The 24195-nt window shown below is 37.7% G+C and overlaps 1 protein-coding gene across 2 annotated transcripts in view; it reads right to left on the bottom strand.

Moving 5' to 3' along the window:
* Positions 1-24195, bottom strand: part of MTMR9 (myotubularin related protein 9) — a 50484-nt gene that overhangs the window by 5304 nt on the left and 20985 nt on the right. For both annotated transcript variants that reach the window (XM_007097131.3, XM_042983578.1), the window contains exons 4-9: positions 19643-19816; positions 17105-17322; positions 15981-16142; positions 13274-13415; positions 11255-11475; positions 951-1102 (exon numbers count right to left, since the gene is read on the bottom strand). In XM_007097131.3, coding sequence (XP_007097193.1) covers positions 951-1102; positions 11255-11475; positions 13274-13415; positions 15981-16142; positions 17105-17322; positions 19643-19816 — 1069 coding nt within the window. The remainder of the gene's footprint in view (positions 1-950; positions 1103-11254; positions 11476-13273; positions 13416-15980; positions 16143-17104; positions 17323-19642; positions 19817-24195) is intronic.

The following is a 24195-nucleotide window of genomic DNA, read 5'->3' as shown; positions in this document are numbered from 1 at the left end:
AGACTGGCCACTACCAAAGGGGGGAGAAAACCAAAAATATAGGAAGTGGTGGCAAGGATGTAGAGACACTGGAACGCTTGTGCACTGTTGGTGGAATGTAAAACGGTACAGCTGTTATGGAAAACAGTACAGAGGTTCCTTAAAAAATTAAACATAGAATTCTCATATGATCCAGCAATTCCACTTCTGGGTACACACCCAAAAGAATCAAAAGCAGGATCTTGAAGAGGTATTTGTGCACCTATGTGCCAAAAGATGAAAGCAAGCCAGCTGCCCATCAAAGTATGAATGGGTAAGCAAAATATGGTCTACACATACAATGGAAAACTATTCAACCTTAGAAAGAAGGAAGTCCTCTCATATGCTACAACATGGATGAATCTGAGGACATGATGTGAAGGGAAAGAAGTCAATCACAAAAAAACAAATACTGTATGATCCCACTCATGTGGGGTACCTGGTGTGGTCAAACTCAACACAGAAACCAGAATGGTAGTTAACCAGGGGCTGCAGAGTGGAACAATGGGAAGTTGTTTAGTGAGTAGAGAGTTTCAGATTTACAAGATGAAAAGTTCTGGAGACCTGTTTCACAACAGTATAAATATACTTGGCAAGACTGAATTGTATACCTAAACATGGTTAAGTTGGTAAATTTGTAATCACAATTAAAAATAGAAATGTATCTTTCTATCTGGGGAAAATAACCAACATAAACAGCAGTATCCATTGAATTATCACCGCTAATGTCTGAAATGGGGACTGAACAAAAAAGTGTGACCAGATCATGGATATGAAAGAGAGAACCATTCCCCACATTGAGAAAAAACAGCAATAACACACAGGTTTGAGGGTCAGGTCCACCACTTACCATCTTCAAATACAAACAACAGCATGTTCACAGAGGATCCTTGGCTACTGATAACAAATTTACAAAGGATTGCACAGCTTACCTTCCCATAGCTGAAGACTCTGCGGAGCAACTGAAGGCCAGATGACGAGATTGTTGGCTTCAAAGAGAGGATTGGTGAATTTACTCAGTTCACTGGGCCGATTGACCCAGGACCACAGAGACATCGTTTTCTGCTGCAGCTTTAACTTACATCTGATTAAGGAAGAAAACTGCCATTAAAGCAGTTAAATTATAACCACCACTATTAAATGCTCCTAATAGGACAAGTGCTTCTCTACGTGTGTTAGAAGGCAGAACACAGGACTTTTAACAGAGGAATAAAATGTTGCAAAATAAAAATATTTGTGGGATGCCTGGGTGGCTCAGTCCATTGAGTGGCTGATTCAGCTCAAGTCATGATCTCGAGGTTTTGTGGGTTCGAGTCCTCTGCCGGGCTCTGTGTTGGCATCAGAGCCTGCTTGGGATTCTCTCACACCCCACCTCTCTCTCTCTCTGTGCCCCTCCCCCACTCGTGCTGTCTCTGTCTCTCTCAAATAAGTAAATAAACTTTAAAATAAAAATATTTGTCAGAAAGTTCAACCAACATTACAACTCTCAATAACAACAAAACTATTCCACAGGCTCTCAAAGCCAGCCAAAAGGATAAAACCAGAATCTGGTCATGTCAGGTATGGTGTTAAGCAGAACATTACTATACCCAAAAGCCCTTTATTGCATCTGGCATTGTGTTTTAATTTAAAATAGCTAAATATAAAACTAACTCTCCTTTTTGTTTTGACAAGTCTAGAATACAAAGAACAGATTACAGACATACTACAAACGGAGGTTGAGTCAAATCTCAAAACTTAAAAATTTTAGACACTGAGATTTTAGGACAAATAAATTACATGTACATAAAATATACATGGACTGTCAAAGATTAAAAATAAAGATGTGTCTTGTGTAAATACAAATACAGATTTAATCTACATTTATATACAATGAACAGCTTCATAATAACCCTGAAGTTCTGTAACACTTTTTTATCATGGAATAAACTCACAGGGATGGAAAATAAACTGGTACATTTTTTGAAAAAATAAATTTTAATAACAACTGGAAGATAATTTGTGGTCAACCTTACATTAAGTGAAAAGATAGTACATTCAATTTTCACAGGATCCTATTGAAGTTTTACTATAAGATTGGTTTTGTCTCTGAAACTACTTGGCCATTTATAAGGTTCACACAAGTTAATTATGTGCATCCTTTTTATGCCAGCAATAAAAACAATCCACATAATCCCAGAACCCATGTGCTGGAACTTAACTGCTAGGATAGCAAGTCCCGTACTATGTCCCCCGGAACCAGGCATGGAGAGAATAGGAAACCACTACACCAATTGCTCCTGCAGAAAGTGGTTTGGCCCTGCCCCCCAGCCCTAACCAATCACTGAACTTTTTCCACCTGAGCCCACCCCATACAGCTTTAGAATCCTTCTCCATCAGCCCTACTGGTAGAATCTACCAAATGGCAATCAGAATGTGAGATAAAATGCATTTGTGATCCCTTTATTAAAAGCTAGTTCTGAAGGATGTTAGTAAGTATAATTCCAAAAAGAAATCCATAGTCAAACGTATAATTTAATTTAAATGCTGAATTAAAGGGGCGCCCGGGTGATTCAGTCGTTTAAGTGGTTAAGCATCCCACTGGATCTGGCTAACTCAGGTCATGATCTCACGGTTCAATGGACTGAGCCCCATGTAGGGCTATGCACCGGCAGTGTGGAGCCTGCTGGGGATTCTCTTTCCTCTCCCTTAAAATAGGTAAACTTTAAAAACTAACTAAATAAATAAATGCTGAATTAAAGTTACGTACATTGCTTTATTGAAGAGTGTCTTAAAGCTTTTAATAATTATTTTGTGACTCTCTGAGAGGGGACTACATTATGCCACATTCCCCAAATTTATCTATGTAAATCATCAATTCTCTTCCTTGCCCCATCAGAGTATAGTCCAGGGCTGAGTCAAACATGTTTTAAGAAATGGCAGGAGAGGGGCGCCTGGGTGGCTCAGTCGGTTAAGTGTCCGACTTCAGCTCAGGTCTCTCGTGCTCTGTCTAGCTCTCAAAAATTAAAAAAATTAAAAAAAGAAATGGTGGAAGATATTAGATTTCTAAAACATTAAGTGCCATAAAAAGAATTGCCTTTGTGATGATTATTGGGATGTAATTTTTAATCCCCTAAAAAACAGGCTAAAACCAAAATAAAATATCAAAGCCTTGACATACGACTTTGTTCAGTTCTTTTTTATTTTATTTTAATTATTATTTTAACGCAGCATTTTTATAAAAAAGTATTTTTTATTTCAGAGAGACTGTGCAAGCAGGAGAGGGGCAGAGGAGGGGAGGCAGAAAGAGACAAAGGGAGAGAAAATCTTTTTTTTTCAAGATTTTTTTTTAATGTTTATTTATTTTTGAGACAGGGGAAGACAGAGCACGAGTGGAGGAGGGGCAGAGAGAGAGGGAGACACAGAATCCAAAGCAGGCTCCAGGCTCTGAGCTGTCAGCACAGAGCCCAATGTGGGGCTCAAACCCACAAACTGTGGGATCATGACCTGAGCCGAAGTTGATGCTTAACCAACTGAGCCACCCAGGCATCCCAAGAAAATCTTAAGCAGGCTCCATGCTGTGTGGAGCCAGATGCAGGGCACAATCCCATGAGCCTAGGATCATGATCTGAGCTGAAATCAAGAATTGGAGGATCAACCGAGTCACCCAGATGCCCCCGTTTTGTTCAGCATTTTGTTTGTTTCTTTTTGACAGACAGCAAGCATGCCCACACAAGTGGGGGGGGGGGGGGCAGAGGATCTGAAGCTGGCTCTGCGCTGACAGCAGCAAGCCTAATGTGCGGCTTGAACTTAACGAACCAGGAGATCATGACCTGAGCCACCCACATGCCCCTTGCTCAGCATTTAAAAAGTATTTCTGACCACGAATCCTTTTTGGTGTAATACCTTTTAACATTGCTTGGTATTAGTGTCTATCAAAGAAACTGTAAATACGTTTCATTTCACGTGCTGACTCCCAACTGCTAAAGGTTACCAATTCTCTTTCCTTTTTTTTAAGCATCAGGTGACACAGAGCACAGTAAATCAGTGGTAAGCTTTGGGCTCATGTCTAAGCAGGTGATAGAAGACTGAAGGAGGAATGAATGAATGAATGACATTTTTTAAATGCCATTTTGTGAAAGGTATGCTGGGAATTTTCACATGTGTGCTATTTGAACCTCCCTATAACCCAGTCTGGCAGAGATTAATTTTTGCCTTTAACATTAACAGAAATAGATTCAGAGAAGTCACATGGTTAGTAGGTGGTATGGTGGAGATTCAAACTCAAATCTCCTAACTTCAAGTCCTGAACTTTTTCCTTTTAAAGTACATTGGAGAGAATGAGGACGGGGCTGATGGCAGTGAAAAAGAAAAGTCCCTCAAGTTTCTCGGAGTATATTTTAAAATGTGGCGTTTGGGTGTGGGACTTCTGGAATGGTAGTGAGGATCTCTGTATATCTTCTCTAAAAAGTCATGAAAACAGTGGCAAAAATGGTCAAAATTAATTACTTTTAAAACTCTGGGAATTAACAAAAGGCTTGGGACAATCTGAGGAATACTCATTCAAGAAAAACTAGTGAGACTCTGAAAGAACAGCAGGATTTGCGGCATTTTAACTTGGTCAATGCCAACACCCTTTCCCCAGCTCTGCAGTAGCCTTGTAGCCACCGGAAGGGCAGGCCAAGTTTGGAGCTCCTCAAAAAATACCACCCCCAGGGGCGCCTGGGTGGCTCAGTCGGTTAAGCGTCCGACTTCAGCTCAGGTCATGATCTCGCGGTCCGTGAGTTCGAGCCCCGCGTCAGGCTCTGGGCTGATGGCTCAGAGCCTGGAGCCTGCTTCTGATTCTGTGTCTTCCTCTCTCTCTGCCCCTCCCCTGTTCATGCTCTGTCTCTCTGTCTCAAAAATAAATAAAAAATGGTAAAAAAAAATTAAAAAAAAAAAATACTACCCCCAGAGCACGGTCACTATTTGATGCGTCTTACAGCTCCCTGGCAAAGCCTCCTTTGCAGAGTGTTGTAGTTATCTGACTTGACTCACAGTTTTCTTGGAGGGAAAAACCCTATTCCCCAGGGTGTTTGTCAAAAATAATGAGCAGAAACTATTTAACATCACAGCTGCTTGAGGCTGCCATAACAACTGGGGCAAATAAGACCCTGGGAAAAATCGTAAAAGTAAGATTTGGGGAATGAGATGTCCATGGGCAACAGGGGATGGGGGTGAGGTGGGGAGGGGGCTATGTGAAGCTCTGACATATTCCTGGGAATTTAAACGGGTGTGCACATGCCCAGAAAATGCTTGAGATAGTCCCAGTCTTTCACCTCTGGCTGAACCTGGGGCCCTGTACAAGCTGAAGGCTAAAGCAGAGTTGTAAACCACCTGAGAGTTGAAGTCATGCCTAACACACACATAGGGCCCCTCAGCAAAGGGTGAATGAGTTATTCATTCAGAGGGTGGAAGATCTAATTTCCAGATTTGCCATATTATCTAAAACATCAGTTTTCCAAAAAACAAATTATAACGCACATAAAGAAACAGGAATGCATGGGTAAAAAAAAAGGCAGTCAAAAGAAACTGTCCCTTGGATGAGGAAGGACATATTGAACTTACCAGACAAAGACTTTATATCATCTATCATAAATATGTTCGAAGAGCTAAAGAAAAATGCCTGAAAAGTTAAAGTATGATAACAATGCTATACCAAGTGGACAATATCAGTAAAGAAGTAAAGATTATAAAGAAGAACCAAACAGAAACCCTGATTTGAAAGTATAACTGAAATGAAAAAATGACCATAGGAGGTCAACAGTAGATGTAAGCTAGAATTTGAAGATAGGTCAATTGAGGTTATTAATTTCTGAGGAAAAGAAAGAAAAATTGAAGAAAATTCTAAAGAATCTCCAAACCCGTGGAAGACCACCAAATATACCAACATATGCATAATGGGAGTTCCAGAAGGAGAAGAGAAAAAGGGAGCCTGGGTGGCTCATCCGACTTTGGCTCAGGTCATGATCTTGCTGTTCATGAGTTCGAGCTCTGCATCAGGCTCTGTACTGACAGTTTGGAGCCTGAAGCCTGCTTCAGGTTCTGCGTCTCCCTTGTCTCTCTGCCTCACCCCTGCTCGTATTCTGTCTCTCTCACTCTCTCTCTCTCTCTCAAAAATAAATAAACATTAAAAAAAAATTAAAAAGGTCTCAAGTGTGATGAAGACATTATCTACATACCCTAAAAGATCAAGGAACTCCAAGTGGGATAAATTCAAAGTGTTCCACATTAGGACACATCAACGTCAAACTGTCAAAAGTCATAGAAAAAGAGAATTGTAAAAGCAGAGAAAAATGATCCATTATGTACCAGGGACCCTCAATGAAAATAGTGGCTGACTTATCAGAAACCACGAGGCCAGAAAGCAGGTATGACATGTTCAAAGTGCTGCAAGATAAAGACTATTACTTCAAAAATGAAGAGTGATGCCAGCAAAAATGGCAGAGTAGGCAGCTCCAAATGCCCATCCCTCCACAGGAACATTGATAACGCAAGCAGAAACTGTTAAAACCTACTTTGTCAGGAGCGCCTGGGTGGCTCAGTTGGTTAAGCATCCAACTTCAGCTCAAGTCATGATCTCATGGTTTGTGGGTTCAAGCCCTGCATCGGGCTCTGTGCTGACAGCTCAGAGCCTGGAGCCTGCTTTGGATTCTGTTTCCCTCTCTCTCTGCCCCTCCCTGGCTCACACTCTGTCTACCTCTCTCTCAAAAATAAACATTAAAAAAAAAAAAAAAATTAAAAAAAAAAAACCCTACTTTGTCAGACTTCTCAGAAATAGTCCAAAGTTTATAGCACACAAGCAAATGAAGAATCAAGAGGAAAAGGGGACTTAAAAACAATCACAAAGCTTTATGGCATTTTTATTTGCTCTTGCCTCACCCATTTCCTAGCTCCTGGAGGTCTTGAAGAGGGCAGCCCATGTTCTCAGTATGGGACCCTGGTCCTGGCTCCAGAGGGAACACAGCAGTCCTTATTCACAAAGAATTGTGTCTCTCTGTTCTAACTTATCCAAGGGTTCGGACTTGTCTTTGTCATGTCTAGCTTGGAAACCACCGTGGGCAGAAAGGTGATGGGCGTTCTTAGAAAACATAAGATGAGCGGGCAACCTGCAGTCTTCTAGGGGAAAAGATGATGGGTGAAGGAAACACCAGAGCACCAAAAGCCTAGGGAATAAGATTCTTTGGAAAACCAGAGTATTCAAAGGTGCCCATGTATACTGAGGAATTCAGAAAGCCACATGCATGCCCAATGCAGGAAACCTGCTCGCAAGGGCCGAAGAAGATCCCAAGATTTTGGTTCTGGCTGATCTCAAGGCTCAGTGAGAGCCAGAAGTGAAGGCTGAAGCTTAAGCACTGAAGAAATATTCCAGCAAAAAGCCCATCTGCAAAGACTGCAAAAGGATTTTTCCTTTGTCTTGAGTGGTTTTCCCTTTCTCTTTTCCCTCCCTCTTTTCATCTCTCTCTTTTGGTTCCTGGCACTCAAGAAAATTGCTGTCAAACACTAGATGAACACAAACTAAAAGAACAGATACTTCAGAAACCACACATGAAAAAAAAAATACGCTTTACAATATAGTTTAGAAAATGACTAAATAAAGCGATGAATCACGGTAATCTACCCCCAAAACCAAGAGCACACTGTGTTAGCTACCTTGACAGCAAATTATATTTTAAAAAACCCAGAAATGACTAAATAAACAGCTACAGCCCACAGAAAGCAATAAATACAAATGCTGAGGAGTGGGAAGAATCTGATTTCCAGAGAGCCACATTATAATATTTTAAATGTCCAGATTTAAAATTACAAATAATGCAAAAAGAAACCCTAGAAAGTATGGCCCATTCATAGGAAAAAATTAACAGAAACTGTTCCTGAGAAAGCACAGACTTGGGTTTTACTAGATTTTAAATCAACTGTCTGAAATATGCTCAAAGAGCTAAACAAAACAAAACAAAAAAAAACTAGGACAAAGAACTAAAGGAAACCAGGAGAACAGGTCTCAAAACCTAGACTATATCAATAGACAAAATTATAAAATAGTACCAAACAGAAATTCTGAAACTGAAAAGTATAATATCTGAAATTAAAAAAAAAAAAAACAATGCACTAGATGGGTTTTAATTACAGATTTGAGCAGGCACAGGTATAAACAAATTTGAAGACAGGTCAACAAAAATTCCCCACTCTGAGAAGAACAAAAAAAGAATAAAGAAAAACAAACAGAGCCTAAGCAATATACCAACATACGCATAATGGGAGTCCCAGAGACAGAAGAGAGAAAGGGAACAAAAGAATATATAAAGAATTCATGGCCAATTTGTCATTTATACCTCAACACAAACGGGGGAAAAAACACAAACACAAAAAGAACCACACACACACATGCAAATATTAAGGACTGAAAACTCCCCAAACTTGATAAAAGACACAAATCTACATATTTAAGAAGCGCGATAGGCTCCAAGAAGGATAAAAGCAACTCACTGCCCATACTGGACACACCATAATCATTAAATTGTCAAAGCCAGACAGAGAATCTTGAAAGCAGCAAGAGAAAAGCAACTTCTCAAATACAGGGATCCTACATGATCCCTCCAGAACAGGTTTCTCATCAGAAACCATGGAGGCCAGAAGAGAGGGCAATAACGTTTTTAAAGTGCTAAAAGAAAACCAAACTACCTACGAAGAATTCCACATCTGGCAATAAGATAAAAACTGAGGGAGATCATTGCTAGAAGACTTGCTTTGCAAGAAAAATGCAAAAAGGAATCCTTCAAGCTAAAATGAAAGGACACTAGACAGTAACTCCAAGCCATGTGAACATACAATTCGGCAAAGATAATTACATAGGAAAGAATAAAAGTTATTATTGTATTTTTGATTTGTAACTCCTCTTTTTATTTCCTACATAATTTAAAAGACAAATGGATAAAAATAATAATAAATCCATGTTAATGGGCATATATGAGAATATAACTTGGGATAACAACACATAGAGGAGTGGAGTATAGAAGAGCAAAGTTTTGTATGCCATATGCACTGAAGCTAAGTTTGTAGTCAAGTAGATTGTTATAAATTTAGGATGTTAACTGAAATCCACCTGGTAACCAGTAAAAACAAACCCAAAAAACTGTTTTAATATACACAAAAGGAAACAAGAAGGGAATCACAATAGTATACTATAAGGTATCAATTAAACACAAAGGAAGGCAAGTAATGGAGGAGATGAAGAACAAAAGAGTATAAAATAAACAGAACACAAATATCAAACTGGCAGAAATAAGCCATTCCTTTTCAGTAATCACTTTAAATATAAATGAAGTAAATTCTCCAATCAAGATGCAGAGATTGGCAGAATGGATTTTAAAACATGATCCAACTATATATTGTCTACAAAAGACGCAAACAGACTGAAAGTAAAAGGAAGAAAAAAGATTTTTCATACAAATAGTAACCCAGAGAGAGCTAAGGAGGACATATTACATCAGATGAAATAAACTTAAGGGCAAAAGCTCTTACAAGAGACAAAGCAGGACATTATAAACTGGAAAAAGAGTCAATCCATGAAGAAGATAAAATAATTACAAACATATAATTTATGGCACTTTGCACCAGAGCCACAAAATATATGAAGCAAAAACTGATGTAATGGAAGAGAGAAATAGATAATTCTACAATATAGTTGAGGACTTCAATATCCCACTTTTGATAATGTATAGAACTAGACAGAAGATCAATAAGGAAATAACAGGATTTGAATAAAATGTAAAACAAATGTATAATACTCTGCTCAACAACATCAGAGTACACATTTTTCTCAAGTGTACATAAAACATTCTTCAGGATATATCACATGTTAGTCCACAAAATAAATCTCAATAAATTTTAAAAGTTTAAAAGCCAGCTAAGTATCTTCTCCAACAGCATGAAATTAGAAATCAATAACATAAGAAAAAATGGAAAATTCATAAACATGTGGTATTATATAAAGCAATTTTAAACAACCAATGGGTTAAAGAAGAAATCACAAGAGAAATTAGAAAACACTTAACAGATGAATGAAAAGAAAAACACAACGTGCTAACACAACGTATGGGGACCCAGTGAAAAGCAGTGCTTGGACGGATATTTATAGCAGTAAAAACCTCTATTAAAAAAGAACAAATACCTCAAATCAAAAACTTAAATTTTTTTTTTTTAGTGTCTGTTTTTTTATTTTTGAGAGAGAGAGAAAGAGACAGAGTGCAAGCGGGGAAGGGCAGACAGAGAGAGACACAGAATCCAAAGCAAGCTCCAGGCTCTGAGCTGTCAGTACAGAGCCCGACATGGGGCTCAAACACATGAACATGAGAGCATGACCTGAGCCAAAGTTGGAGGCTTAACCAGCTGAGCCACCCAGGCACCCCCAAAACTTTTAAATCGATAACTTTATATCTTAAGGAACTAGAAAAATAGGGGAAACTAAACCAGTGCTAGCAGAAAGAAGAAAAAAATGAACAGTAGAGAATAGATGGACAAAACAGAAAATAAACAGATAATAGAGAGCATCAATGAAACCAAAAGTCAGTTCTCTGAAAAGATCAACAAAACTGTCTCTTCAGCTAGAATGACAACAGAAAAAAGAGAAAGCCTTTTGACTGTACCCAATTGAAATTACCAGTTGATCACCTTTAAAGAGCATTCTGATATGAATCTTCTAAATAAACCTATGAACTTGACAGAGTGTAGGCTGTGAAGTGAGACTGTCACTCTGGGCCTGAGGGCAGTTTCCAGGTGTAATAAAGAAAGTCTGGAGCAGGAGTAGAAGACCTGTATCCTAGCCCTACTACTGGTGACCAACTGGCTGCATCATTTAACTTTTTGGATACCCTCCTAATCTATAAAATTGGATGCAGGGGCCTCTTCCAGATATAAGATTACCATGATCTTAGATAAGGAAGTTAACATTTTAAATGGTTGCCGAATTTACTCAAAGCTTTTAAATCAGTAGGTAGACTAATTTTAATCTAACAGAACAAAATCTAGGACATGTTCTCACCTAGCATGTGATAGGCTCATAATAAGAACACACGTTATGTAATTTATCTATACTAATTGTAACCTCTACCATCTTACAAATAACATTAATATGGAACCAAATCCTGGTCTCTTTTAGGAGGTGACCAAAACAATTACAAACAAAATGGCCCCCATCCCATGTAAACAGTGTACTCACCTTTCACTTTCATTGTTGCCGAGAAATGTTCCAAACTGTGAGGCATATGCATGCTCAAAGAGCATGATGAGGAAATTCTCATTAAATTCAAAAGAACAGGGAAACTGACGAAGTATCTGCCACACACAGTCCAAGAAGAGAAGAAATACAGGTGACTCCCACTTCTGCTTACTATTACAATAGGCTGACTGTGCGCAGCGCTGCTGAAATGGGTGACCAGCCTAAGACAGAAGATGGAAAGGTGACAGTCATAGCCTACTGAGATCACATTACAGCACATTCTATTAACATATTTCACACAGTTACAACAAAACTTATTAAATGGAACATCATGTAATTTGGATGGCTGCTGTTTACATTAATGATTTCTTGGCTTAAAACAATTTTTAGTATCTAAGGAAAGAAACACAACTTCCAAACATGTAACAAGGCCATGCAGTTACGGCATAACCATAAGAACTGCAATTATCCTTGGTGAACTTCATAAAATAAAATTTTCTAGGTCTCTGTAATTGGTAGCAAAGTCAAAGAATGTAAGGTCTTCAAGTACAAAACAAAAGACAGCTATCACATTTTATCTGTCCAAAGCACTGCAGATTGTTGTAAGCTACGTAAGCCTCACTACTAAATGGAAATAAATCTGGGGCTCTCACAGACAAACTTTGTAAAGTCACTCCTGATATTCAATTTTTAATTACATATGGGAAAAAAGTTAGTGTGAAGAGATATTTATGAATACTTTTATATTAGAGATAAAAATTGTCCCTAGCTCCCCTCTTCTCTCAAAAAGAATTGGAGGAGTCTGACATGTACTGACTAAAGGAAATTCAAGAATCATTTGGCTCTCTGGCCCACCCAGAACCTGAGTACTGACCTTGTCCCAAATGACACCCTTCTAGGTATTTCACAAACTTGCTTTATCTTTGGATCCTTATACTACTTTACCAGACAAAGATAATGACATCAGCATTTTCTAGTGGCTAATGGTACTTCGATACTCATTAAAATGGTAATATATGAGTAAGTAAGTCATATTCATTTTATTTGTTTGCTATGCATCATGAGGAATGTGGCTGAATAGATTTTTGCCAAATATTTGGGATGGTCTGATTTGAACAGAGATACAAATCAGTTGTCAGGCAAGATAGACAAGGTATCCATAACAGCATTAACACGCAACAAACCTGAATTTTAACTAGAAGGTCCAGAAATTATTTTTCTCCAGAGATACTTCCACTTTCAAGATATATCTAAACATCTGTTCTCAATCACAATTATTTGCTAAGTTACACAGTGTATATACATTTATAAATTAATCTCTGACTTGGAGGTTTCAATCTATTTCATGAGAACTTTCTTTCAGTTGTCATTCAGCATTACGTGATAGCACTGCATTGTCTCCTAGGGATAATAGAGCAGCTGCGCATGGTTCCCTGACCTCAAAGGAATCACTTTATTTGGGTCTAGGAAACAAATCATGAAGACAATGGATGGATTTTATCTGTGAAGAAGGTTAAGGTCCCAAGACTTCAGGACAGCAGTGACATTTAGCTGTATCTTAAAGCATGAGAAGGATTTCACCTGGTTGGGCAAGAGGATAGAGGGGAACCAGACAAGCAAAAGGCAGAAAGCACTAAAGCACACGTCTTATAATTACAAATCCCCACATCCCTTTCCTGCTTTATGTTTTTTATCTCTAGCAAAATTAAGCTCTGCAAGACAGAGACTACGTTTTACGCTCTTTGTTCTTTCCCTTGTAGGGAACAAAGTACAACTAGTGAGAGCTTGTTAGGGGAATAAAATGCCAAATGAGCAATATAAGCAAAGACAGGTACAAAATTGAGAGGCAGTAAAGATTATAAACATTTACTGAGAGGAAGACAGATTATTTGCCTCCAGAAAATTAAACATATAATGTAAACATTTTAATCAAAACTTCATACATTATGTCTGTCCTACAACTAGAATCACACCCATTATTATTAGCAGTTCCTGTGCACATCAAACATTGTTTCTCACCTGCAGCCACTCTCTTTCTATCAGGGCCTCAAAACCACGGATGGTCCTGCTTCTCGGTTCCAAGATGATCTGGGCCAGGGAGGTAACCTGAAGTGTGGAATCAGTTCCTTCTGTTCCATGAATCAATATGGATGCCCCTTCCCTGATAGGAAAATCCAGAGTACAAATGGGATACTCCCAACATGGTCAATCAACTCTGTTAATAATAAACATTTCCTGAGTACAAACTCATGCATTCTGCTCTGTCCAGCAGGGTTTAGAGTCTAAGTAAGGCAAATGAAGAGAGCTTCTCTTAGGAGAAATAAATAAATAAAACTATAAGTTCCAAATTTCACATGGCAAGAACCTCTTTAACTTACAACAAGTTTCACAAAACTTTTTAGTTGAATTTTTTCTCCCTTTACAAAACCCAAAAGCAGTCCTTATCATGCACACACAGTAAGCACTTACCTTTTCTGCCTATTAAGTTAACTAAAGCCTTTTCTCATCACACCTAGGAACACACACTTAAAGTTATTTTTCTGTATCTCTCTGACCTTGATTCTATCTTTCCACCTCAGCTGACTGTAAGGATGCCTTCATAAACTGTAATGTAATGAATCTAGGAAACAAGTCCTAAACCACATTTTTAGAAACATGAAAACAAGATACATAAAACAAAACATAAAAATTTCAATCTATAAACTCAGTGGCAATGATACTATTATACCACAATATTTAGGAGGAGTCTGGGGCCCAATATTCTAAAGAGAGTGGAAGGAAACACCAAAAACTAAACTAACTACATTCTTTCCTCTCCCCTTCTACCTCTTATATTGAAATGACAGTGAATAAAATTTCCCAGAAGAGTCTCCAGTTTGGTTACCATTAATTCTTTTCCCACATACATATATACTTTACGTAGCTATAACATAAGGTAATTTCTTACTATTTCCACTTTTATTATAAACATTTTCCAATGTTTCTATACCACCTTTAGAAGTATTATATTCATGGTTATATAATATTCTATTAGGTGATCAACTATAATTTGCTGAAATGTCTGAGAATTAGACATTTAGGTCATTGTCAATTTTTGTTACACTACAGATGACATACTTAGCTTTTTGTCTTTTGCTGGATCATTTGAGAGTTCTTAATTTGAAAATAAAGGTCCCTGGTTAGGTTAACAACCTTATTCTAAGAATGCAACCTCATGAGTAGGTAGAACGGTATGAGTAAATAGTTTAAGGCTTCTGATGTATATATTGAATCTATATATCTTAGTTATCTGTGGCGTATTTTAAATTCAATTCAATTCATTTAAGGTCTATTTTTACATTTTGAGCAGTTAATTATAAGGGCAGACTTTTATGGAGGTATAAATAATAAGCCTAATATCAGAAAAGGTAACTCAATCATGGCAAAATAAACCAAAACCTTCAACTCTTGTTAAGAATGTGGAAGTCCTTGTTTAAGGTGGCCAGCTGACTCTAAACAAAGATGGAGATAGCAAATACTGTTCTGCACCTAGGGTTCCCTTAATCTGCAGCATCCCATTATTACGGCTGCAAATTCGGACAACACGGTGAGAAATGTTTATTACAATTTATGGTTCATAAGAAAACAGAAGCTCTGTACTCATCATGTAAGGGGAAATCTTTTTAACTTGGGTTAAAAAGAAACAGAACCTTTAATATCAACACCTCATCATTCTGTAGTATTGATTTGTCTGCCGTAGAACCTCTTCTTTAACTCCCATATTTCGTTAGATAAATGAGCTTTGAGCTTTGCCTAAAACAAAAAACTAGTGACAGCCTGAGAATCCAGACCAAAAATCTCTACCCATTTCTGGTGTTGTCACTAATTCACCACATGACCTTAAGCAACCCATTCTATTACCAATTTCTCACTAACCACAAAAAAATTACATATGTCTATTTCCCTAATTTGGAAGCATCAATAAGACAAGTTACAGTTTCAAGGAAAAGTGTCATCCAACTATGTAGTGGCAATACTTACACCTACCTATTGTCTCAGAAGAATCCCCTTCTTAAAAGGGGCATTCTAAGCTTCTGCAACAACTTATACCAGAGTTCTCTGTTCAAGTCCTCTGCTTCAAGTCTCAAAGATTAGCAACCTTCAGCTGAATGAACAAACTAAAATCACTTCATATACTTTACGTCACTGCCATCGGGTTTTCTCAACTTGAGATCCTGTTATAATGGCACGTATCAAGTACTTTGTAATAAGATATCTGAGAGATTAGAAAGAATCATTTTACTGCGTAACAAAATTACATGTTTCCTCTCATTGATATTTCGAAAGTAAGAAGGCAAGCCTGGCCCTCTGAGAATAAATAAGAAAACTTCTTTTCATTCTTGTTCACAGTTTAAGCAAAGGAAAATAGGTAGATTCACAATTCAAGGATTTTATAGAAAAAAAGAGTTCCTTTAGTATTTAAAAGCTTTGTGTCCTTGAAGATGTGTGCCTGTGGTTCATATTTGTTCAACAAATATTAATCACCAATTAAATGCCAGACTCTATGCACACACTTCATTGATAGCACTGAATGGCATTGACCACCTTATACAGTAATTTATGCAATGATCTCAACATAGAATAGAGACTAAAAAACTTTTAACAAATATATAAACACATGTCTGGATAAAAGCAAAGTCTAGTTAGCGCTGCGTGTCCCATTTCAGAACACCGAAATACACTCTACCTGTCAATACACTGAGCCGCTAGACAGGCAGTTGTAAGAATCTCTTTGATGTGAGTCAGCCAGTTAGAAGCCTCCAATTTACTGAGCCATCTGTCCATGTTATGTGTTTGGTCATTACAAGCTTCCACGAGTTTGATTAAGCTCTCCTGAAGAATGTGATACCTTTAAAAAATAAGAAAAAGTAAAAAGAAAATAGAAAACACACTGATGAAGAGAGAAACCAACCAAAACTTCAACCTCCAATATATCCAAGAGGAAAAGTAGCTCAAAATGGTATAAAAATATTTACCTTACTGACAATAACTTGATGATTAAACACTGAAAAAATAATATGTAAACATGGCAGCAAAGATACTTAAAATGCCTGTCATGGTAAACCATTCCTCACCTGAACAGATTAAACCCAGTTTACATAGCTAAATTACCTGACTGGGGAGTGGGCCAGAACACCGCATTTTGTAAGAAGTCACGAGGCCGCACCACTGACACCTGCAATCCTATTTCCACAGATCCAACACTGGATACCCAGTACCTTTAGCAGGGATGCCCAGGGCCAGCTCAGACCCCACTGTTTTATTAGCTCCAACTCCCACCCACCCTTCCAGAAGTCCCTATAAACCTCTAATTGTAGACATAAACAAGATGTAGGTGGAGGAAACAGGGTGGGAGAATAGGAGGGTGTGGGGGAAAGTGTCTAGTCTTCTGACTTAGAAAAATATACTTATCCGTGGCGTATCTGTTCAGTAAGTTTGATGACCACTGATCTTACAAGGAGAGGAGCAGACCTCTGACCTTGCGGAGATGAAATTTCAGAGTTAACTTAAGAGGAAGCATGCTGGATGTAAATTAAAAAAAATAATAAATAAAATAAAAATAAATAAATAAATAAAGCATTAAAAAAAAAGAGAGAGAGAGAAAAGCATGCTACCTGACTAAAAGTCAGCTGTGGGCATCCAAGATACGTTTCCTGCTTATCTTATAAAACGCAACAGGAGATCCAGCCGATTTCCGACTCTAAGTTAATGCGTAGGTTCATTTGAGAACTTGTGATTTTTGCAGCTAAGCGCTCACCCATTCTAATTCGCTTCAAATAAGAGCCTACTACTGTCTCCAGAGTCTGTTACCTCTCAATGGACTTATGAATCCGCCTCCACTGGGGATAATGGGCTTCTTGTTCAAAGCCGCCGCCTTTGGCTCTAGCTTGCTGAGCTACATTTAAAGACCGTGTGTCAATGATGTAGCCACGTTTCCCTGCCCTGAGGGTAGCATTTATCAGCTTTTCATCTTCTTTGCACCTTCTCCCATTTGTGCCAGTGAGTGGCTGACCGCTTCGCATGATTACCTAGAAGCACGATGCAGTTTAAAATTTAAGAGTAGCTGCTTTGAAAGTTTCTGAAAATAGAAATAAATTAGCTAGATTAAGAGTATCTCAAAAACAATTGTGTGGCACTTTGAAGATGAATATGATCGTAAAACAAAGAAATATTTCCACATATTTGCAATAGTTAATAACTGTAGAACAAAAATAAGCCTTGCACTTTAACACAATTTTTCTTCCTACTTCTCAAAATACTTCCACATAATAAATTACAATTGCTAAAAAGATCAATTACCACAATTTGTTTAGTTAGTAAATTGTTTACTGGACATGGCCCTGTAACAGAGATAATAATAATGGCCTATGTGCCAGTAAACTTTTGCTTCAACTACATAAAGAGGGTTGGCAGGTTTAATCAAGAATTATAAAGAGAGAGATGGGGTACCTGGGTGGCTCAGTCAGTTGAGCGTCCAACTCTTGATTTTGGCTCAGGTCATGGTCCCAGGGTCATAGGATCAAGCCCTGCATCAGGCTCCATGCTCAGCATGCTCTACTTGGGATTCTGTCTCCCTCTCCCTCCCTCTCTCCCTCCCTCCCTCCCTCCCTCCCTCTCTCTCTCTCTCTCTCTCTCTCTCTCTCTGTCTCTTTCTCCCCCTCTGTCCCTCTCCCCAGCTCAAGTGTACTCTCTCTCTCTCTCTAAAATAAGAAGAAGAAGAAGAAAAAGAGGGGCGGTTGGGTGGCTCAGTAGATTTGGCGACCAACTCTTGATTTTAGCTCAGGTCATGATACAGGGTCATGGGATTAAGCCCTGCATCAGGCTCTGTGCTGAGTGTGGAGCCTGCTTGGGATTCATTCACATTCATTCTCTCTCTCCCCCCTGCCCCCAACCCCTCTCCCCTCTCATGCTCTCTCTCTCTAAAATAAAAATAAAAAAAGAAAGAACTATAAAGAGAGAAAAACTATAAAGAGAAAAGCCACCAATGGTAAAATAAAGTTTATGTACTATTTGTGTTTGGGGAATCATTTTTAATATCTTTAAAGCTGCTTGTCTATTATTTATTCTCCTGTTACCCTCTTTCATCCTGTTCAATATTTCAGGATTTAGAAACTTATTTCCAAAGACCATCAACTATATATTTTGAAAGGTTTGATTTTGAAACCTTTCATTTTCTCAAGAAATTAATATTATACAGATCTCTTCCTTGGTGAATGGTTTAGAGTTATTTCACTTTCTCCCCATAACATGTGCTGTTATCTTCACTACCTTGAAATTTAACATGATCAAGAAAGGTCATCCAGAGGATGACAATGGCTAACTCCCAGACTGCACTAACCATGTAAATGGACATATAGTATATTTAATATCCCTTTTTAAAATGCTTTGTAATGAACTCTCTAACAAACAGAAATACTACTATGCAAATGGGATAGATGATCTGATGCCAAAGTAGCAAATTTTTTGGAAATTTTTTTACCCTAAATATCCATGCTTGACTTATTATCCAGGGGAAAAAAGGCAACGGAAAATGACCATAACTTATCCACTATTTTACTATTGGTTTCAAAATGAGAAGCCGAGTTTATTGACTGAGAGAAAATAAGAGGACAGAAACAGATTTAGAAAATATTTAGGAAACATACATACAGCAAGCACTATTCAGTTACAGACTCCTGTGTTTACTTAAATTGTAACTAATAACGTGACATTCTTCTCCTTTTTGAAAATAAAAATGTCTGCTCAATTTACTTTTTACAGGGAAATTTGGGTAAAAATAATTTTAAAAAAGAATTCTGCCATTATTCTGGTCAGAGAAATTTATTTTTCTACCTAACAGTGTTATTTTAAGTATCAAATAAACATTAGTTCCCTTAGTACTGAGTCCTTAAAATAAACCTGCCTGGCCTTTTTTTTTTTTTTTTTTTAAATATTTATTTATTTTTGAGAGAGAGAGAGAGCAGAGGAGGGCCAGACAGAGAAGGAGACACAGAATCCGAAGCAGGCTCCAGGCTCCAAGCTGTCAGCACAGAGCCCCATGTGGGGCTCGAACTCATGGACTGCGAGATCATGACCTGAGCTGAAGTCGGACGCTTAACCGACTGAGCCACCCAAGCGCCCCACCTGTCTGGCCTTTCTAATTTTCAGCAGCATCATGAGAAGAATTCAAAGTCATATCCTAATCATGGAAAACACTCTACTCCTGATTCCCTAATGTTTAAAAGAAGGAAGTTCTGGCAAGGGAGACTAATCGCATCAATGAACAAGTACACAGAAAGTGGAGCATTTCTAAGGAAAGATCTGTAAACCAAGGCATTCATAGATCAAGCAGCAATACTGTACACATACCATTCCATTTTTCTTATGATAATAGCTGAGTACTGGGAAGCGTCCTCCATGCCGAAACGTAGCTACCTTCCGAAGAGCTTCATCATCAATGGATTTGGGCACTATGACAATTGGCGGGTAAGAAGGACAGACAGCAAATTCCTTATTGACATAGCTTAACCTCCATTCACTGGTCTGGAAAACACAAAATACTTCAAAGCTAAGCAAGTATCTCAATGTTACAAAATAATCTGAAAATTTTAAAGGACCTTAGAGATCAATTTTCATACAATGAAGAAGCCATCTCTGGGGAATTTAATATAAGGATACCCAACCCATACTTAAAGGAGTTCTATTCTTCAGAGTCCGTTTCCTACATTGCTAGGTATTCTCCATTCCTAGAAAGTGCTTCCTTATATTGGGCAAATGTGGCTCTGTAACTTCCTCTATTGTTTTTACATGGCTTCAGTCCCAGTTTCCTATTTCACGTGGCATCCTATTAAATATGTGAAAGACAGTTGTTTCCCCTGTAGTCGCCTATTCTCCAAGTTAAATATATTTAAGCATATCCATGCTATCAAGGCCAACATCATCCCATTCATCCTTTTTGGGGTAGCATTTAACTTTATTTTTGGTATTCTTAAGTACAGCAACAGGAAGACTGTAATATTCTAGATAATGCTTAACCAGATGATAACAATAGAGCTACTACCTACATCAAATCCCTTGTTCCCTTCTGTTATTTAAAAATATAGAAAGACTGGTGATATCTTTCTTAAAACAATAACCACTTAATGCTAAAAAAAATTATACTTAGGAATCAATGAAATAATTTCTAACTCAATATACTGAGGACTAAGAGTATACAATATAAGATTATCAAATGACAACTTATTTTAAACATCAAAAATAAAAACCACTTGAAGACAGTAAAAAAAAACTTTTTACAGTTAAAAAAATAAAGTTATGAATATGCAAATTTTGATACATTCCGATAAATCAGATTTGGCGTGACATACTGGCCAAGAGGTGCAGTACCAGGAAGATAAAATTGAAGCATATTCAACATACTATAGGAAAAGAGAATTTTTTTAAAAACCTTTTTACAAGATACAATATATTTTTTTTTTTAATTTTTTTTTTTTAACGTTTATTTATTTTTGAGACAGAGAGAGACAGAGCATGAATGGGGGAGGGTCAGAGAGAGAGGGAGACACAGAATCTGAAACAGGCTCCAGGCTCTGAGCAGTCAGCACAGAGCCCGACGCGGGGCTCGAACTCACATACCGTGAGATCGTGACCTGAGCCGAAGTCGGACGCTTAACCGACTGAGCCACCCAGGCGCCCCAATATATTTTTTAATTAAACCACTTACACTTTTCGGTTATTCTCTTACCAATTTTAAAGACAGTTTCTAAAAAATTCATTATTTAAAAAAAGAAAAAAGGAATTTACCTGTTTCCTGTTCACCTCCATCACGTAATTCCCTTTCCCCAGAGGTAATCATTTTCAACTCTTATAGCTTTTTATTTCTAGTGTCTCCATCCATATTTCTTTTTTTTTAATTTTTTGTAATGTTTTATTTTTGAGAGAGAGAGAGAGACGGAGCACATGTGGAGGAGTGGCAGAGAGAGAGGGAGACACAGAATCCAAAGCAGGCTCCAGGTTCTGAGCTGTCAGCACAGAGCCCAATGTGGGGCTCGAACCCACCAACCGTGAGGTCATGACCTGAGCCTACGTCGGACGCTTAACTGACTGAGCCACCCAAGCGCCCCTACATCCAAATTTCTAAATAACGTGATTATACTGTTACTTCTTGAATTTCACTATTAGACATTACTTACTGATTTCCTACTCTGGAGAATGGTATGATCATCCATTGACCTGCAATGCCACTTCCGGTATATATTAAGTTCCCATACGTAGAAGGTTCGCTATTCTGTCCCACTGGTTTATTGTAGTAAGTCCCATAGCTTTTAGAATAAACTTGATATTTAGTAGGCTAAGTCTCCTCCTCCCTCTTTTTTGTTCTTCAAGAGTACCTGAGCTTCTCTGTGCAACTTTTATCTAATTTCATGTAAAAACCCATTGTGGTTTTAGTAAGACTGAATTGATTTTATGGATTCATTTAAAGACACCTTTAAAATATTCTATCTCCCTGTCCATGAGCATAGTGTCTCTCACCTTTTTAAAGCTTACTTAATTTTTTCAACAAAGTTGTACAATTCTCTCAATAAAAGCCTTGCCTAACTTTTCTTCGATATATTCCTAGAAACCTTATATTTTTGTTGCATTTTAGTCATATGTTTTTCAAAACTGTGGTTGGTATACAGAAATGCTCACAATCTCAAGACTCTTTCAGTTTCCTGTGTAGACAAACATATAAGTAAAAATGACAGTCTTGCTTCTTTCATTTCAATCTTTGTATCTTTTATTTTTCCTTCTTGTCTTAATGAACCAGCAAGTAGTGGTGGTGGACAAACTTGTCTCAGTCTTGAACTTAAAGAGAATGATAAAAGACTTGCTTTTTTCATGTTTTTGTTTTGGGTAGCTTTATCAGACTTATCAGACAGCATTTATCAGATGATATAAATGCCCTTCAAATCCAATTCTGCTAAGAGCTTTTATCATGAATAGATGTCTAATTCTATCCAATTTTTTTCTATTCTAATTGTATTACACCAATATGTAGTTTCTCTTTTCTCTCCGACTTACTTTGTGATATTCTCTTTGCCTTACGATTTAATAGCTGGACTACAACACATCTAACTAAAGATTTATTTTTTATTGTCTTGCATAGTGCTTCCTGGGACACTTTAAGAGTTTGTGGCTTTCATCAATTCTGGAGAACTCTCAACCATTACCTACTTGAATAGTGCCTTTCTCCCATATTCTCTATTATCTTCTTGAACTCCCATTTAATGAATATTGGATCTTTTCCCATTATCATTCATACACGTGTCTAACTTTTCTACCATTTTGCACATCTTCCTTGTTTCTCTGCTCTGCACTCTGAGCAATTACTTCAGATCTGTATTCTAGATCACTCTTTGTTTCCAATCAGGTACTTAACCTTACATTAAGTTTTTTCTCTTCTTTTTAATCAATTTTGAGATTTTATTATTTGTATGGAAAAATAAACTAGATCCATTTAGAGTGCATGATTTCATGAGTCTTGACAGCTATATACACTCATGAAACCACCACCACAATCAAGATAACAAACATTTCAATCATTTCCCACAAAAATCCCATGTGTATTTTTGCAGTCCATATCCTCTCCTCCACATCTCAAACTAGGAAATCATTAATCTGATTTCAGTCACTTTTGGTGTTCTATCTAAAAAATCTTTGCCTAATCCAAGGTCATAAAGATTTTCTCCTGTGTTTTCTTCAAGAAGTTTTATAGTTTTAGCTTTTATTCCATTCATCAATAAGTCTGCCCTTATACCAATGCCACACTCTCTTCATTATTATAACTTTACATTAAGTTTTGAAATCAAATAATGTAAATCCTTTCTTTTTCACAGTTGTTTTGACTATTCTAGTAACTTTGCATATCCACATAAATTTTAGGATAATTTTGTCAATTTCTATTAAACACACGTATTGGAATTCTCATAGGAATTGCACTGAATCTATAAAGCAATCTGGAAACAACTGTGATCTTAATGAGAGGTCAGCAAACAATAGTCCACAAGCCAAATCCAGCCCACTGCCTGTTTTATAAATAAAGTTCTATTGGAACATAGCACTACCCATTGTTGCAGTAGGCAAATAACTTCATTAGATTCAAACTGCAAATTCTGTCACACCTGAGGTGCATGGCAGCTCAGATCTTGGTTCTGACTGATCTCAGTCTACCCCATGCAAGCAAGGTTCGAGATCAGCCCGAAGTTCAAGGCTGCACACAAAATCAAGGTTCCCCTTCTCTGGCTCTCTGGTTGCCCCAAACCGTTCACCCGGCTCCTCCCACCAGAAGAAGGTGGGCTTTCTATTGGAACGTTAGCTGTTCCACATTATCAATCCCACAACTATGCTGACCTGAGGACAAAGCCGCCCAAATAGAAATCCCACTCTGGCCTTCACTGTCTCTATGTTTTGATTCCTCCAAAATATGCTGCTTTCTGTACAATTACCAGAGCTTTCAGATGGCAGTTTTTTGTGTTTTATTCATAGTTTGTCATCTATCTCTGCAGGAGGTCTTGTCAGATAGGAGCTACTCAATCAAAAGTAGGACTTCATCACCTTTTTATATATAATTTCTAAAGTGGTAGATTAGGTGAGTACACATATACTGTGTATGTGTACTTCAACAAAGTACCTGAAATAATCTTTCATGATATCCTAGAATAAAAAGCATGCTTAACATAGGAGGAACTCTAGAGATCACTTTGTTCAATACTTTCATTTTGTAGACATGGAATCGGAGTCCCAGAAAGTCAAGCAGCCAATAATATATCTGGGATGCAACCCACAATATCCTGATAGCTAGCTTTAGTACTAATTCAATACCACACATTTCTTTTGGACATAATAATGAAGTAGGGACTGGCTAATATTATAAAGTTTTT

This window comes from Panthera tigris, chromosome B1 (genome assembly GCF_018350195.1).
Source record: "Panthera tigris isolate Pti1 chromosome B1, P.tigris_Pti1_mat1.1, whole genome shotgun sequence".
In the NCBI taxonomy this organism is placed as follows: domain Eukaryota; kingdom Metazoa; phylum Chordata; class Mammalia; order Carnivora; family Felidae; genus Panthera; species Panthera tigris.
This window is presented reverse-complemented; position numbering and strand designations above follow the sequence as displayed.